This window comes from Gorilla gorilla, chromosome 21 (genome assembly GCF_029281585.2).
Source record: "Gorilla gorilla gorilla isolate KB3781 chromosome 21, NHGRI_mGorGor1-v2.1_pri, whole genome shotgun sequence".
In the NCBI taxonomy this organism is placed as follows: Eukaryota; Metazoa; Chordata; class Mammalia; order Primates; family Hominidae; genus Gorilla; species Gorilla gorilla.
The window spans coordinates 23,478,001-23,496,871 of NC_073245.2; the positions used below are offsets into that span (position 1 = coordinate 23,478,001).

The following is an 18,871-nucleotide window of genomic DNA, read 5'->3' on the forward strand; positions in this document are numbered from 1 at the left end:
CAGAATCTACAATGAACTCCAACAAATTTACAAGAAAAAAACAAACAAACCCATCAAAAAGTGGGCAAAGAAGATGAACAGACACTTCTCAAAAGAAGACATTTATGCAACCAAAAGACACATGAAAAAATGCTCATCATCACTGGCCATCAGAGAAATGCATATCAAAACCACAATGAGATACCATCTCACACCAGTTAGAATGGTGATCATTAAAAAGTCAGGAAACAACAGATGCTGGAGAGGATGTGGAGAAATAGGAACACTTTTACACTGTTGGTGGGACTGTAAACTAGTTCAACCATTGTGGAAGACAGTGTGGCGATGCCTCAGGGATCTAGAACTAGAAATACCATTTGACCCAGCAATCCCATTACTGGGTATATACCCAAAGGATTAGAAATCATGCTGCTATAAAGACACATGCACACGTATGTTTACTGCAGCACTATTCACAATAGCAAAGACTTGGAACCAACCCAAATGTCCAACAATGATAGACTGGATTAAGAAAATGTGGCACATATACACCATGGAATACTATGCAGCCATAAAAAAGGATGAGTTCATGTCCTTTGTAGGGACATGGATGAAGCTGGAAACCATCATTCCATCATTCTCAGCAAACTATCGCAAGGACAAAAAACCAAACACCGCATGTTCTCACTCATAGGTGGGAATTGAACAATGAGAACACATGGACACAGGAAGGGGAACATCACACACCAGGGCTTGTTGTGGGGTGGGGGAGGGGGGAGGGATAGCATTAGGAGATATACCTAATGTTAAATGACGAGTTAATGGGTGCAGCACACCAACATGGCACATGTATACATATGTAACTAACCTGCACGTTGTGCACATGTACCCTAAAACTTAAAGTATAATAATAAAATAAAATTAAATTAAACCAATTTTTTAAAAAGAAAATTGTGTAAAGATATAAAATATTAGATGATGATACTTGCTATGGGAAAAAATAAAACATGAAAGGGAGACAGGAAATGTTGGCTGAAGGAAGAACTCCATGTTTATATAGGATGGCTGCGGAAGAACTCATCAAGGTGACTCATTTGAATAAACGTCTGATGAGGTGAGGGTGGGGGCTTGAGACACTGAGCGTGGAGGAGAAGCAGCAGCTTGACAAAGCCCCTATGGCGGGAGTGTGCGTGGCATGTGTGAAGTACTGCAAGGGAGCCAACGTAGCTGGAATTGTGTGAGCAAGAGAAGAAAAGCAAGAGCTTCTGAGGGGAAGCTGGGAAGTATCTCCAACAAGGCCTTTATAGGCCCTTCATTAGGACTTTGACTTTCCCATTTATTAAGATGGGAAGTGGCTTAACATTTCAAAATAGAGGTATATCATTTGAGTTCGGTTTGAACACCAACTACAGGGTTGCGAAACAAATAAAGGGGGAACGGGGCAAAAAGCAAGAGACCAGCTAGGAGGCTAGCAATGATCCTGATTAGAGATGATGGCACCATAGAACTGTCGGTGGCCATTAACGTGCTGAGAAGTGGTCAGATTTTAAATATATTCAGAGAGGAGAGTAAACAAAGTTTGTAGGTGAATTGGATGTGCATGAGATAGAAAAGAGGGTCAAGGATGAACCCAAAATTTTGACTTGAGCCACTGGAATTGACACTTGCTGTGGGGAAAATATTTCAAGAGAACACGTTTAGGGTTAGGCAAGAGCTCATATTCGGACATGCTAAATAGATGTCTGTTATATATACAAGTGGAGATTTTAACAAGCACTTGAATTATAACTCAGTTATGGAGAGTGGCCCAGGTTGGAGACAAAATTGTAGGAATCATCAGCACATAGATGGTACTTAGCCATCAGACTGGATGAGACACAAAGGGAGCAGGTATACAAAGAAAGAGAGAAGAGGTTCAAGGACTAAGCACTGAGGCACTCCAACACTGAGACGTCAAAGAGATGAGGAATATTAACAAAGGAGACTAAGAAGGAGCAGCCAGTGAGGTGGCAGGACAAACAGGAGTGTGTGGTCCCTGGAAGTCTATTAAGGACAGTATTTACAGGAGGAGCAAGTTATTTGAGCAACCATGTCAAATGCTGCTTATAGGACTAAAGGATAATCACATGACTTTAGAGGTAATTGTTAACTTGACAAGAACAGACTGGTGGCGTGGTAGAGGAGAAGTCCTGACTGAAGTAGAATAAAATTGAGTGAGAGAAGAGAACTAAGAAAAATAATATAATAAACCTTGAGTATAGAACATTCCTTGAGGTTTCACCTTGAAGAGTTGCTAAGAAATGGGGAGAGGGCTAGAAGGAAGACTGGAACCCTAGGTGATTTGCACTGAGTCCTCAGTAGAATAGGGCTTGTATTCACCAAGAGTGCCTGTGACACACAGAGTACAAGAATGACTGCTGCTAAATAGAAGCTGAAGCATGGATTCCTGCCTGCCTTCCACATACCCTTAAAGAGCAATGACCACATGGCATTTGTCAATATCTCAGCAGTAGTCTCCCATTGGCTCCTGCTGTCACATAACCCCCCTCTCACAGAGAAGGCTGTCTCGTGCCCACCTGACAAAGGTCTCTGGGCACGAGTTTTCTAACACAGTCCCATAGACAATCTCCCACAGAGGGACAGAGGAAGACCTCTGGTTGTTAAGTTGAGAAATCAAAAAGGAATGGCATATTCTCCTAGCCCTTGAGGAAGAAACTAATCACTAGCTCAGAAATATTGAGGCATAAGGCTGTTCTCAATTTTGGTATTTTTTTAATCCCATCTACCTTTGAAGCTACTCCTGGCAAGTCCTGACCACAACCCTCTCCGTCCTCAGGTTTCTAGAAATGCCCAGAGCCAAGACCTTAAAAAACAAAGAACTGAGAAAATCAGAAATCCTTTGGCCTCACAGCAGAAACAAGGTAGTAGGTCTTTCTTCATGCCAGAATACTTTAAGGAGGGGAAATGAAGCCTACATCTTCTGATCTTAGTCAATTGCCATCAGTACCCCTGTACTCACTTGTTTCCAGCACTTTTTGAGGCCAAAGTGGGAAGATCACTGGAGCCCAGGAGTTCAAGACCAGCCCGGGCAACACAGCAAGATCCTGTCTCTATAAAAAAATTAAAAATTAGCCAGGTGTGATGGTGTGCACCTGTAGTCCTACCTACTTGGGAGGCTGAGGCAGGAGGATCACTTGAGCCCAGGAGTCCAAGGTTGCAATTAGCCATGATCATACCACTGCATTCACTCCAGCCTAGGCGACAGAGTGAGACTTTGTCTTTTTTTTTTTTTTTTAAAGGAAAGAAAAAAGAACTGTATAGACAAGTAACGGAAAAGCAATGTTAAGGTAAACCAAAGCATAAACTTAATCTCTTGTTTTTTTCCCCTCCTTCTGATCTTCTAATCTTCAATCTGCTCTTCCTTTCCACAGCCAGAGACATATCCCAGATATTTCTAACATTATGTATTTGCTGTGTTACTGAAAAATTATGTGTGAATTCAAATGTGGCAAATTGAATTATATTTTAAAATCCTATTTAAAGAAAGTCCATGGTGAATAATCTGTTTGAAAAAGTAAGCATTCTTTTCAAACAGGGAGGACCCACACATACATTTCTTAATTTTTATTTGTATACTGGGCACTTACCCTGCACAAGGCTGTTTGCCAGGCACTCGGGAGACACAAATATACCCACAGCCCTCTTTCCTCAAGAGTTTATCTTACTGCCTCAAGACAGTCTGAAACAAATTATTTATTTTCTAGAAAAAGCTGAGAATAAAAAAAGCTTTTACTATAATTTATCAATTCTAAAATATACTTTTTTCACATTTTTAAACTTCTGGATTCAGAAGGTGTGTTATAACTGATGCATCCTCCCATGTAATCCTCCAGGCATTACATGCCTGGTGGCCGTAGTGACAGAGCTGCCACTGCCTCTAGATGCAAGCGGTCCGCATGTGTTGACCCTTCAGTTATGTGCCGTGTTGGAACTACATGTGTTGAGTTAAATTGTTGTTTAAAATGTGTTCAGAAGGATTACGGTGTGATACAGAATTCAAATTAAAAATAACTGTACACATAGAAAGGTATGGAAATGGCAATGAGGCATGACTTTGCTATCAGTGAAGCAAATACTTCTCACTGATGGGACATCCCTAATTCTATATTTTCCTGTAAAGCAACCACCATGCATTAAGTGATGAGAAGGCAGTGTGTTATACTTTAATTGACAGTCTTTTGTTTCCTTAGTGGTATAAAAATAATGGTGCATCTGATAAAGGATGATGACTTAGATTCAATGAAATACAGTAAGTATTGAGCCCCTACTCTGGGACAAGAAATGCACTAAAAGCTTTGTGTATGTCAACTTACCTACCCCTTACAGTAATGGTAGATATTATTCCGATTTTACAAATAACCCCTTGCCCAGGCTCCACAGCTAGTGTGTCTGGAAGAGTCTGGACAGGAACTCATGTGCCTGCTCTACTCTATCCCTAGCTAGGCAAATTCCTATGACGCCAGAACATTAGTCAGAGTTTGAAAGGTCAGCTCCTGTTAATCCACCCCCTCTCCCCAAGCCCTTACTCATTTCTCCTCACCCAGTGATGAGAACAAGATGCTAGAGTTTATCCCTCAGGCTAATGACCAAATCACCCATCTGGCCTTGGGAGAGCCCTATCCTAACCATAACTAACTGTCTTTTCTCCGCCTTTCAATTATCACCTTCTAAGATATATAATCCTAAAATGCAGGCCAGGTCTCTGGATTTTCTGCAGCAGCCTAAGGTACAAGTCTTCTTTATTTTGGCCAAACAGTTGCAAAATTCAGTGCTCCACCTTTCTTCTGACTTGATCACCCAACTCTGCCATGTGTTTCCATTGTCAACTTCATAGCAACAGCCCCATGAGAAACAAGAATGAGGCAATCAGACAAAGTCCAACGGACAAGAGGGACTGGAGATTTACTCTATCATCCCCAGGTTCTGTGGGCTGATGATGGTTAGTCTTTTAGCTTGCGAAGAGTATAACATGACAAGCTGGGTATCTAAGTTAAAAAGCTACACTGGATGTCATGAACTGGAAAGCTAGAGGTATCTTTAGTCATATGAAACTATCTTCAACTGACACAGGATAGGCAAAGGAGGAAATATTCAAAAGGAATGGAGAAAAACCTCAATTTTACAATTTTAACTTTACCTACCCATTCCTTGCATTCTACTTAATAGAATCAAATCCATGGAGTATGTTCTTATTCCAACTTGCACATCACCAATTTTAAAATAAGGGTAGGGGACTGGTGGACAATCTCCTTGGACTTGGAAATCTCTTTTCCAAACTGACACAATCAGGCAGGCTCTCAGGATTTCAGTTTAGAATAGAAGCCAATTCTCCTAACATCTAGATATGAAAGTAATGTCTAAACAACAACCTATCTCACTGAACAACATATTGACCACAAAGAAAACTCTTATAATACATGATTCCAACTGTGATTTCTTTGAGAAAATCAAAATGAAACTATGAATTAGTCTTTGCTTTGTTCAAATACTACAATTTTCCATAGACACGGGGCCATACTAAATTATGTTCACAGCCTAATTTGTAAACATTATGCATCAAGGTTTTCATGTGCCACCAATATTAAATTAAAATTTAAAATTAACTCATATTATTACATTATGCTCATTTCTTCAAAAATGACTAAAAACAATTTTTTGACAATTATAGTAGTATGGATTCGATTCAACATTAATTCATTTTAGACTTCTCCTGATAGGCCAATGGCTCAAAACCATGTTTTTCCACTGATGCAAGAAATGGAGCTAGGTCAGGAGGCTGCTAAGATAGGCAGGCATGAGAAGATGAGTCTGAAAGAACAGAGTCAGGAAAGAAGAAACAGAAAGAAACCACAAATATGAGAGTGGTGCCAAGATTTCAAGTCTGAGCAAAGGATAGGAGAATAAGAGCAATGAAAGAGATAGAGGACACAGGAGAAAGGTGGCACAGGGTGGGGATGAAGAATGAAATGTTCTGTTGAACCTGATGAGTCTGATATGTATACATAGCACCCATAGGAACATGTTCACCAGGAAGTCAGAAAGGACTCACATGCACCTCAAAAGTCCAAAGTAGATACAGACATGGAAGCCAATCCCGAGAGAGAACAGCTGAAATCATGAGAACAGCATATATAACAAGAAATCAGCAGGAGAAAGCACAGAATTCACCAAAGGCCCAACCCTGGGGCTGTGGGCAATGGGAGGACAGAGGAGTAAGAATCTGTGAAGAAGGCCAAGATGGAACAGGTCAGAGAGGCAGACAAACCAAGAGGGTTCCAGGATCTATGCTACATGCAAAAGGAAAAGTCACTTGCATCAGAGATCGCAGAAAGAGCAGGCAGAAAGCAGGACAAGAGGGCTACTGGACTGGGTGCTTTGTTAGTGTGGTGGGGCAGAAACCAATGTGATAAGAAATTGGAGAGAGAAAGGTAGGAAAGGAAGCCATATTTGTCCACTCTCCCGATAAAGCCTGAGGCTGTTGGAGAGAAAGGGATGGGACTGTAACTTGAAGGATAACATGAAAAAGGAATGAATCAATATTATTTTGTCAACCAGAGGTATCATCACATAATGAGAAAAGGCTTCACATACATCTGGCACAGGCATGATTAAAGTATGGAAATAGACAACAACCATTCTGCCTATTAAAACTCTCCATGTCCACCATTCCTCATCTCCTGCACACACGCACGCACGCACACACACATACGCACACACACACTTTGTACTAAATGATAATGCCTTTACAATATACATATAAAAAGAAGACCTGTATTACATTAAAAGTGTCGTTCAAGCACTGAATGTCATAAACTGTATATTTGGAAATGTACCTTGTAAGTTTTATGTCAACATTTTACTCAAGAGATTATCTGTTAATTTTTGAAATGACCTGCTACTTTTATGTCTTTTGTTATCTAAACTTGGCAGCATCATGGGTCATTAGAAAAAATATAGATCTATAAAAATATAATTAACCACAGTTAACTCCAGAGTTGTAATGAAAATGTTAGTGGGTCGGGTGCAATGGCTTAAGCCTGTAATCCCAGAACTTTGGGAGGCCTAGGAGGGCAGATCACTTGAGGCCAAGAGTTCAAGACCAGCCTGGCCAACATGGCAAAACCCTGTCTCTACTAAAAATACAAAAAATCAGCCGGGTGTGGTGGTGCACGCCTGTATTCCCAGCTACTTGGAAGGCTGAATCATGAGAATCACTTGAACCCAGGAGGCAGAAGTTGCAGTGAGCCAAGATCGCACCACTGCTCCAGCATGGGGACAGAGCGAGACTCTGACTCAAAAAAAAAAAAAAAAGAAAATGTTAGCAAAGTATTTACACTGATACTGAACAACCCTTAAAACCTCGCAAATACTGAAGATCTTTCCCACATCCATACACTGTCATAGCACATGCTCTATGTTTACCCACAAATATTGCTTTTAATCATTAAATGATTGACAAGGTTGAAGTTATGAGAAATGGTTATGAAAGCAGCAAATACCTGAGGTACTCACAGCTGTGGAGTAGGGGTTATGAGCTCCAGTATTTTCAGCCCAGCAGCCACATCCATAAAGAGCAGCCTGGGGAAAAAAGAAAATAGATATAATATTTCAGAAATATCATATGTAATTATTAGTTTTCAACAGAAATCATACCCATCTAGTAAAGCCTGGTTTAATAATGATATAAAACAACTAGGTGATAATACCAGATGTTGTATAAGACCTACCCACACGATGCTTTTAATACTATCAAAACTATGTTTTCAGATATTCCATTAATCTTAAAACTTTCAGAAAATAGCAAAAGCAAGTTTCTTAGTGTCATCAGCAGTAATTTTTTCCTTCCCTGAAAAACTTCTCCCTTTTGTAATTTGTCAGCTAGTTGTTCTTCTGGCCCCTTAAAACCAATGTGGTTGGCTTAAAATAGTAGTTTTCAAACTAGGTGTGTGTCAGATCACTTGGGGAGCTTACTGATAAGAACCCTGGTTCCTGGAAATTCTGACTTAGTGTCTGGGGCAGACCTAGGAATCAGTACTGTTAACCAGGGCCATGGGGTACTGGGATGCAGCTGGTCCTCCTGCCATGCTCCAGGAAACCCTGCTTCAAGAGGGCCTTTTCCATGTCTGTGTTGACGTGGCACAAGAGGAAGTGCAAATAGTTCTGTACCAAAGGGCCCAATATATGCTCACTACTGTGCTAGATTCAGCCAGATGAAAAGAAAGGAGGCAAAAAGGCCTATTCAAGCTCATCACTTTGTTAGGTGGTGGAGCAGATTTATACATCTGAAACCATCAGGTACACAATAAGCTACTATGGTTTTATAACGGATTATGACAATCATTCGTATTTTGTTTTTAATAACGCTACTTCTCTTCAATATCCACGATGACATTTCTGACTTTGGGAGGGAAATCACAACTAATAACTTTTCCACTCCATAGTAAGAAGTAGAGATTAAAATTTTTAAAAAACCTAGCTAGCTAGCTATCATAGAAAAATACAAGAAGGCATGCTCAAGAGTTCATTACTAAATGGTTGATAAGAATGAGAAACTTGAAACAACCTAAATGTCAATCAGTGAGGAAATGGCTAAACTTTGGCATGGCATTATGTGGAATTCATTGCAAAGGTTAAAAATAAAAGAATTAAGCTTTTTAAAAAGTCTTTAAGAACAAATACAGAAAGAGCTCCCAAACATATTGTTGAATTGAAAACAACAGCAAGCTACAATACATTCAGTACTCCCTGCCACTGATGGAGGAAAAAGATACTCCCATAAAGCAGTACTGATATTTTCTAAGAGTTCATTCTGAGGACTGGGGAATAGGCTAAGACTGAGGATGGGGACCAGACTTCAGCTTTCTATGATATTCTGTTATTTTTTCACAAGGATCTTAGAAATCATTCGCTCCAATATTCTACCCAGAGCAGGAATCTCCATGAAACATCCCAGGCACTTCTGACACTGAGAACCTCACTGCCTCATGTGGGAACACATTCCGTTTACGGACACTTCCCATTGGTAGCAAATATCTGCTGTATCATAATCTCCAACCACTAGTCCTGCCTCTGCTCTCCGGAAGTACTGTAACCTCCCCTAGAAAGTCCTCCAATTTTTTAAAAACAGCTATTTTAGTTCTCTTTTGTAACCCAAAGAAACCCAAATTTGTGAGCTGTTCCCCAAGACTCTGCGATGCACAAACCCACCACTCTCTCATAATTACCCTCCTAGAGAAATAAGTCAGTGTCCAGGATAACCAGAGACGGAAGTCTCCCATGTTCATGTGACCCATAGTTGCTATCTCCAGATATTACAGACAATATCCCTCTTAAAATTAGAAGCAAGAACTGAGTGGGATACTCTCAATATGGCAGACATTGGGAAATCTGTTTACTGTTTCTGACAACACCACGCTTCTAAAATACATGCTGGCTCAGGGTCAGTGTGGCAACTGAAAGCCCTTCAGAAGTGATTTAGAATATGAATTTATAAATAAACTGGCAGACTTGTGGGATAACTATTCAACTGGTACTCCCTGAAGCAAGTGCTGGGTCAGCCAGTCTCACAGAACACAAGAAGCCAATGGAAGGACCCATTCTTTCTTCATTGAAAACTATCATCTTTTACATTCCCCACAATTAACATGACCAGGAGCCTGCACTCAAAAAATAGTAAATAAGGTCCCAAGGACACCTCTTAGAAAGCCAGGGGAGGTCATCTTTCTAGAAAAGAACATTTACACTTACCCTTTGCTCCTTCCCTTTAAGAAAATTCCCTTTATGATACCCTTCCTTAGTTTCAAGACCTAAAATTGTCTTCCTTCTTAACCTTCTGAAATTCATTGGGCTGAGACAGTGATAGGTAAGATAAAAGAATTAGAGGTTGTCCATCTCTTATCCACTTCTTTGGATAAAATATGGCAACCTTAAGCAAGCCTTTAAAAACAAATTTTTTAAATCTTACTTCTTTTTGGTAGTAAAACTGTATTAAAATTTTATTAAAGCTATTATCATGCAGTAAAATTAGGTCATATAAATGATATTATTATTAGTCTTCTCTGGGCAAGAGTTTCCTCTTCTATACAATAAGGATAATGAAAATACCTACCTCATATTGTTGTCACAGGATCATGCGAACTAACGTACTTGCTGAACATAGCAAGTGCTTAATTAACAGTAGCTATAGCTGTTATTACTAGGGGCTATAATATGTAATTTAAATACATTTTGACATTGAATCTTCTACAAGTTTGTAAGGTAGCTGGTTATCCCCATTTTACAGAGGTGGAAAGTGGAGCTGAAAGATGTTAAGTAACTTGTTCAAAGTAAGGGGCATGGTAAATGGGGAGGTGGGATTAGAATAGAGGTTTACCTAGATCGGAAGTCCACACTTAACCAGTAAACTCAACCGCCTATTTGTGTGGGGGTGGGGTGAGGTTTAGGAGGACAAGTGAAATATAATAATACCTTTCTCATGTCCAAACTGTAAATTCAAATTATTACAGTAAGCTAAAGAAGCAAATAAGTTCTAATTCAAATTGCCATTTCTTATCTTTTTTTTTTTTTTTTTTTTTTTTTTTTGAGACAGCATCTTGCTCTGTCTCCCAGGCTGGAGTGCAGTGGCATGTTTGGCTCACTGCAACCTCAGCCTCTCAGGTTCAAGCAATTCTCCTGCCTCAGCCTCCCCAAGTAGCTGGGATTACAGGTGTCAGCCATCATGCTCAGATAATTTTTGTTCTGTTTTGTTTTGTTTTGACACAGAGTCTCACTCTCACCCACGCTGGAGTGCAGTAGCGAGACCTCAGCTCACTGCAACCTCTGCCTCCCAGGTTCAAGCAACTCTCTTGCCTTATCCCCCCCAACTAGCTGGGATTACAGGCTTATACCACCACGCCCAGCTATTTTTTGTATTTTTAGTAGAGATGGGTGTCACCATGTTGGCCAGGCTGGTCTTGAACTCCTGACTTCAACTGATCTACCTGCATTGGCCTCCCAAAGTGCTGGGAATTACAGGCGTGAGCCACTGCACCTGGCCTAATTTTTGTATTGTTAGTAGAGATGGCGTGAGCCAAAGTGCTGGGATTACAGAAAACAGTGAGAAAGTCATGGGGACTATAATGCATCAAAGGTGACTCTGCTGGCTTTTCTCTCACCTTCTCTACTAGCGTATCCAAATCTGATATGCCAAGCTTGACTTTCCTATTGCAAACTTGACAAATACACAGGACTTTATAATGTAGAAAAATACCATGACCAGACAAAGGCTTTTACAATGAGTTAAAGCATTGTACATACGTTGAGTAATCATTCCCTATACAGCCCCTTGCACACTAGGCAGAGTAGCACAAAACTAGTTATTCTTCCCTTCCCCTTTTTCCTAGTCTAGGAATGTAAGCAGCTTAGAGCAGATCAAGCAACACCACTTTGGGGTGTGCAGTGATATTCTCCATGAATTGGATCTCTCTGCATCAAATAGTCACTAACCATCATGAAAAAAGTAACTGTGACACTGACTCTTCTTCAAATGTGACAAAGTACACAAAGCATAACAAGACACATTCCATCTATAAGATGCCACCCAAATACTGAGTTTAAACGAACCCTTGCAACTACTCCGTGAGAATATCCAATTCATCTGTTCACTCAACAAACATTTATTAAGCCCACAAGTAATGTGCCAAAATTGATTTATCCTCAGAAAGCTTCCTAGATCAAATAGATTGTTAAATTTAATTCTCAGTATAAAACTAAAAATGAGAGATGGGGGAAAGGGGCAAAGTGAAGAGGATGTGCAAGTGAACTGGGGACAAGCAAATTTTACATAAATTAGACCATCTCCATTTCTAGATTTGTTAAGTGGTATCATGTGTTGGTGACCTGAAATACTGGTTATTTTCTAAAATGGCTGAAATGCTGGATCAGAGGAGGGATGTAAAGGGCCAAATGTCACAATACATGGAACAGAGGAAATAAAAAATGTAACTCTAAAATCATTTCTCCAACTAAAAAGCAAGCAGTATAGTCAAGTAGAGCTTGTTCCTAAAGAGAGTGACATTTACAGAGAGAAAATGGAAACTGGCACACATTTATTAAATGTCTACTAAATACCCAGGCCAGTGCCCAGCCTGCTGAAAGCAGCAAAACTAGGATCAACGATTGTAAAGATGAGAAACAAACCAATTACTATGAGATAGGTTTTCTTAAAAAGAATTTTAAAAAGGTATTTGGTTGATGATTTATACTACATGTTAAAAAACAATGACATTCATTTTTTCTAAAGAAAAAATGTTCCCACTGGTTAAAAAATTGTGAGCTAAAAATTCCATGCTTTACTTTGAAAGGCTAGTTTAAAAAACCCATAATTACTTACCTGCCCAACTCTCCCCGGATGTTTCAAGGCCAAGCCTCCACTGGAGACAGCAGCAGCAACATTCCCTTCGTGGTCCACAACCACAGCGCCTACCGTGTCCAAAGTGCCTGAGTCATTTTCCTGCAGAGCAAAAGTGGCACAAGTATTCACTAGGCATGGAGTGGGACAATCTGATATGACTACATAGCACTTTTCCATACAATCATGACAGAACAAAATCTAAACTAATCCTTAAGTGGAACATTGAGCAATCTCCTAAAATTATCTATTATCAAGTTGCCATTTAAATCCTATTTAAGTCAAAATGTATTTTCCACTGAGAAATCCCAAACAAAAGGTATCCTGTTGCTTTTCTCTAATAATAAGGCTACAGTGTCTTTTTAATGGAGGAAATGTCACAATTTAATACAAATTACAGTATACAGCAGAATCTCTTCATTCTCAAGAATTAAGTTCATGTTTGAGAATGTGTAGAGGAAACCATCTGTGGCATAAATAAGCTAATAATAAATACTCTTGTTGGTATTTCTTTAAGTATTATATACAAACATCTAATAGAAATACATTCCACACAATAAATTAAGAAAATGGCATTTACAATCTTAAAGTATACCACACTATCATTTTTCTCTTAGAGTTCCTTGTTTGTGAGAAAATTTATGGCAAGCTCCCTTCTCTCCTATAACAGTAACATGCTTGCCAATTGTATGGCAGAAAAGTGTATGTTCTTGGAAGGTTTGTGTTTCGATGTTTTGTCCCAGGTCCCACATGTTTAAGGCACATAGTGATATTTAGTGACTATGAGCCACTGTCTCCTACCTCCAAAGTTTATGGGTCACCTGTGCAAGAGAGACAAACACTACACTACTGGATAGAAATGATGATTAAGGGAGGCAAGAAAAAAATTCATGGAAAAAGAAGCCTCATATATTAAAAAGGGGGGTTACGGTAGGTTTTTAGGTTAATAGTAGTCATGGTAGTGTTCTTATGCTAGGGCATTGGTTTTCAAACCTTGCCCCACAACCCTAGACCTCACCCTTACCCCCACCACCAGTATGCATGTAAGAGCCAGGCCCAACGCAGGGTTCAACATGAACAGCTCCTCATCCTGTGTGATTTATTGCTCACATTACTGAGCAGGACTTGGTTGGTACTGAGAGATCCCTAAGAAGCAAAATGACACACTAAAGCCATCACCAGAAAAGTCAATGAGCTCCCGGGCCCATCTCAGAAGTTTAGCAACATTGAAGAGTTTCTAAATAGTGGAAGCAGAATTCAAAGAAGAGATTTTTCCCTAAAGCAAACTGGAAAACTCAGAAGTAGAGTGTGCCACAACAAAATTTTACATCAAGTCTGTTAGGAAAAGGTACTTACATCTAGAATTTATATTTCTTGCTCTAAATTCTAACTTCCCTTAAATATACTGATACACTATGACAGTACTTAGTTTGATAGGAAATGCTGAACTGGCTGAAATGAATGCTATATTCCTAATCCCTCTTTTAACCACAGCTAGGGAAAGTCTAGCCAATGGATCCACATGGTCATATCTCAGAATGACATAGTTCTGCTCAAGGCATGTGCCCTTCAAGAATACTTCCTGGCCTGAACTCCCTAAGGAAAGGTTTGATCCACTCCATATCACACTGAATGCAACAGACACTCAGGACATATTTATTTTTTAATTAGGATGCAGGATGTCTGTATCCCTGGTGTTACAAAACATGCCCAATAGTGAGTAACATGCAATGCCATCCCAATGTCAGGGCCAGTTTTCTACCTCTGTTTCACAGATTTGACTTCATGCAAATCCAGATGCTGCCGCTATCTTAGGGAAGACTTAACAATAACCAGACTTGCTCATTCAGGTTGGACAAAGCAAAGTCTATCTTCTCTGGTAAGAACAGATTCAGGTTGGACAAAGCAAAGTCTATCTTCTCTGGTAAGAACTGATTAAGAACAGCAGTATGGAAATGCATTAAAAACATTCTATTCCAGAAAAGATGGATAATCTTAAAGAGAAATATACTTTTAAGATGAATATTTGTTTTATAATGCTAATAAATAATTTCTAAATCTTTATATCCTTGCAATCTCGGGTAGAGAAGTGTTAGTTCCCCAGATGTCAAGTTTGATGTCCCCTTTAAGAAGGCTTCTCAAATTTTAATGTGCACACACATCATCAGGAGAATTTGTTTAAATGCAGATTCTGATGGAGCAATCTGGGACTATCCAAGACTGTACATCTAACAATATTCCACATTATGCTGATGGTCTAATAGCATCCCACCCCAGGGGATCATTATCCACCAAATACCTGCCCCATTCATTCTGAAGCAAACTATTTATAGGCACAAATCTGCTGAAGGACAAACTTAAACTACCTAAGGCTAACATTATGCCAGTATAAAAGATTTAAGTTCTATCTTGCTCAACTGTCAACTGACAGCGTATCACCACTATTATACTACATGGATTTGGTATGTATATTTTAAAATACTGATCTTACACTTTGAATAGCAAATAAATCTCACACAAATAAACAAACTGTAAAATAACTTTCCTCAACAATAACAACAGAGAAGTCAAGAAAGGGTATTCTTTTGAGATTATTTTTGGAAATACTGAGTTTTTATTGAGAGACATATGCCAGTACTTTTTGCCCTTATTCTTTGTTCTAAAATTCTGGAAATTTTTACACACTTTTTTCCCTAGCCCAAGTAAGGCATAATGTAAAGTGACTGTCTTCATCAGTCCTACCAGATAAGGATGATTGCTTCTGGTAAATAATCAAATTGTGACTTTCATCCTATTTCACTGTCTAACCTTTGAGGGAGGGTTATGTCTCTTTTTTACATTTCAGTTATTTTAATTAATAAATATTATATATATTTATGGTATATAGCATGATGTTTTGATATAGGCATAGATTGTAGAATGGCAGAAATCAAGCTAATTAACATATACATTACCTCACATAATCATTTATTTCTGGCGAGAATGCTTACAATCTACTCTCTTAAGGGTATTTTTCATTAGCTCTTTTTTATAAACTGCAACTGCTGATACTACCCATGCATTCTGTAAAACAGAATTTTATAGAGGGGATAAGTAATGTATACACAATGCTATGCATTTTCTGTAAAGTAATTTTCCTAGCATTTCAATCAGGATATTGTGAACCATGAGAACTGTTATGCCTAACCAAACTCCTGTAGAAAGATACAAAAACTGATGTCAGTATAACTGGATTATACATACATAGATTTACTGTAACTTGGTTTTCAAAAATGAAAAGTCATGCAAATAATAAAGAATCCTGTTCCAAATTAAGCTAAATATTCCTAAGAGCCTGTAACACCTTAAAAAAAATCAGAATTACTTCATAAATATTCAAGAATTGGTTCATAGGCTTCACATACTGCAAAGCAAATTTAAGGATGATGAAGTAATATTTAAGCATTTTTATGAAGTGCAGATAAATTAGGTGAAAGACAAACATTGGTATTTTGGCCATAATAATTTCACAGAGCTCGTTTGTACAGGAATGAAATCTTAGAAAGGTTAAAAAACATACAATGACTGTTACTATATAGAGCTACTATTACACTCTTACACTCTATAAATACTTAAAAAATATATGCACTACACGGATACACATATACCTATTGTCCTTGACTAAAACATGCTATTTGTATTACTTTTTTGATAAAACTGTAACTAAAAAGCAACTGTATAAAACTATAGTCCTCTTCAAAATAAGCATGTATATAAAGTTAGCATAGAGGTTACATGTGTTAAAGAAAACACTGAAATAAAACTTTCTTGAAGTAACCAATAAATAAGCAGTCCCTGTTTTCTCTGCTCCAAATTAGAGACAGTTATTATATAGTTATTATAAGAATTAAAGTAACACATGTAAACTACTTTAAAATGAATAAATCCCTTAATACAAAGTTAAGGCACTTCCCACCAGAAAATTAAGCTTCTAATCTGCACTCTCTGAAATCTGCCAAGAGACACCATCTATCAGTCTTTTTTTTTTTTTTTTTTTTTTGAGACGGAATTTCGCTCTTGTTGCCCAGGCTGGAGTGCAATGGCATGATCTTGGCTCACAGCAACCTCCACCTCCCAGGTTTGAGCGATTCTCCTGCCTCAGCTTCCCGAGTACCGGGATTACAGGCATCCACCACCACACCCAGCTAATTTTTTTGTATTTTTAGTATAGACACAGTTTCACTACGTCAGCCAGGCTGGTCTTGAACTCCTGACCTCAGGCTATCCACCGGCCTTGGCCTCCCAAAGTGCTGGGATTACAGGCGTGAGCCACCAGGCCCAGCCCCATCTACCAGTCTTTTATCTTATTAACTCAGTCTTTCTTCTGTCCAGACTTACTCAAATATCAAGTAGCTAAAATATAAGAATATATCGAGGAGAGCCAAGATGGCCGAATAGGAACAGCTCCGGTCTACAGCTCCCAGCGTGAGCGACGCAGAAGACGGGTGATTTCTGCATTTCCATCTGAGGTACTGGGTTCATCTCACTAGGGAGTGCCAGACAGTGGGCGCAGCCCAGTGGGTGCGCGCACCGTGCGTGAGCCGAAGCAGGGCGAGGCATTGCCTCACCTGGGAAGTGCAAGGGGTCAGGGAGTTCCCTTTCTGAGCCAAAGAAAGGGGTGACGGACGCACCTGGAAAATCGGGTCACTCCCACCCGAATATTGCGCTTTTCAGACCGGCTTAAAAAACGGCGCACCACGAGACTATATCCCACACCTGACTCGGAGGGTCCTACGCCCACGGAATCTCGCTGATTGCTAGCACAGCAGTCTGAGATCAAACTGCAAGGCGGCAGCGAGGCTGGGGGAGGGGCGCCCGCCATTGCCCAGGCTTGATTAGGTAAACAAAGCAGCCGGGAAGCTCGAACTGGGTGGAGCCCACCACAGCTCAAGGAGGCTTGCCTGCCTCTGTAGGCTCCACCTCTGGGGGCAGGGCACAGACAAACAAAAAGACAGCAGTAACCTCTGCAGACTTAAATGTCCCTGTCTGACAGCTTTGAAGAGAGCAGTGGTTCTCCCAGCACGCAGCTGGAGATCTGAGAACGGGCAGACTGCCTCCTCAAGTGGGTCCCTGACCCCTGACCCCCGAGCAGCCTAACTGGGAGGCACCCCCCAGCAGGGGCACACTGACACCTCACACGGCAGGGTATTCCAACAGACCTGCAGCTGAGGGTCCTGTCTGTTAGAAGGAAAACTAACAAACAGAAAGGACATCCACACTGAAAACCCATCTGTACATCACCATCATCAAAGACCAAAAGTAGATAAAACCACAAAGATGGGGAAAAAACAGAACAGAAAAACTGGAAACTCTAAAACGCAGAGCACCTCTCCTCCTCCAAAGGAACGCAGTCCCTCACCAGCAACGGAACAAAGCTGGATGGAGAATGAGTTTGACGAGCTGAGAGAAGAAGGCTTCAGACGATCAAATTACTCTGAGCTACGGGAGGACATTCAAACCAAAGGCAAAGAAGTTGAAAACTTTGAAAAAAATTTAGAAGAATGTATAACTAGAATAACCAATACAGAGAAGTGCTTAAAGGAGCTGATGGAGCTGAAAACCAAGGCTCGAGAACTACGTGAAGAATGCAGAAGCCTCAGGAGCCGATGCGATCAACTGGAAGAAAGGGTATCAGCAATGGAAGATGAAATGAATGAAATGAAGCGAGAAGGGAAGTCTAGAGAAAAAAGAATAAAAAGAAATGAGCAAAGCCTCCAAGAAATATGGGACTATGTGAAAAGACCAAATCTACGTCTGATTGGTGTACCTGAAAGTGATGCGGAGAATGGAACCAAGTTGGAAAACACTCTGCAGGATATTATCCAGGAGAACTTCCCCAATCTAGCAAGGCAGGCCAACATTCAGATTCAGGAAATACAGAGAACGCCACAAAGATACTCCTCGAGAAGAGCAACTCCAAGACACATAATTGTCAGATTCACCAAAGTTGAAATGAAGGAAAAAATGTTAAGGGCAGCCAGAGAGAAAGGTCGGGTTACCCTCAAAGGGAAGCCCATCAGACTAACAGCGGATTTCTCGGCAGAAACCCTACAAGCCAGAAGAGAGTGGGGGCCAATATTCAACATTCTTAAAGAAAAGAATTTTCAACCCAGAATTTCATATCCAGCCAAACTAAGCTTCATAAGTGAAGGAGGAATAAAATACTTTACAGACAAGCAAATGCTGAGAGATTTTGTCACCACCAGGCCTGCCCTAAAAGAGCTCCTGAAGGAAGCGCTAAACATGGAAAGGAACAACCGGTACCAGCCGCTGCAAAATCATGCCAAAATGTAAAGACCATTGAGACTAGGAAGAAACTGCATCAACTAATGAGCAAAATCACCAGCTAACATCATAATGACAGGATCAAATTCACACATAACAATATTAACTTTAAATGTAAAT

General features: G+C 39.9%; 1 protein-coding gene across 5 annotated transcripts in view; it reads right to left on the reverse strand.

Annotated features, from left to right (window-relative positions):
• The window catches only part of TASP1 (taspase 1), a 254,970-nt gene that overhangs the window by 131,565 nt on the left and 104,534 nt on the right, over positions 1–18,871 (reverse strand). For 4 of the 5 annotated variants that reach the window (XM_019017568.4, XM_055373531.2, XM_055373530.2 and 1 more), the window contains 2 exons: positions 12,410–12,529; positions 7,539–7,617 (listed from right to left, as the gene is read on the reverse strand). In XM_019017568.4, coding sequence (XP_018873113.2) covers positions 7,539–7,617; positions 12,410–12,529 — 199 coding nt within the window. The remainder of the gene's footprint in view (positions 1–7,538; positions 7,618–12,409; positions 12,530–18,871) is intronic. The other variant, XR_008674671.2, reaches the window with a different exon arrangement.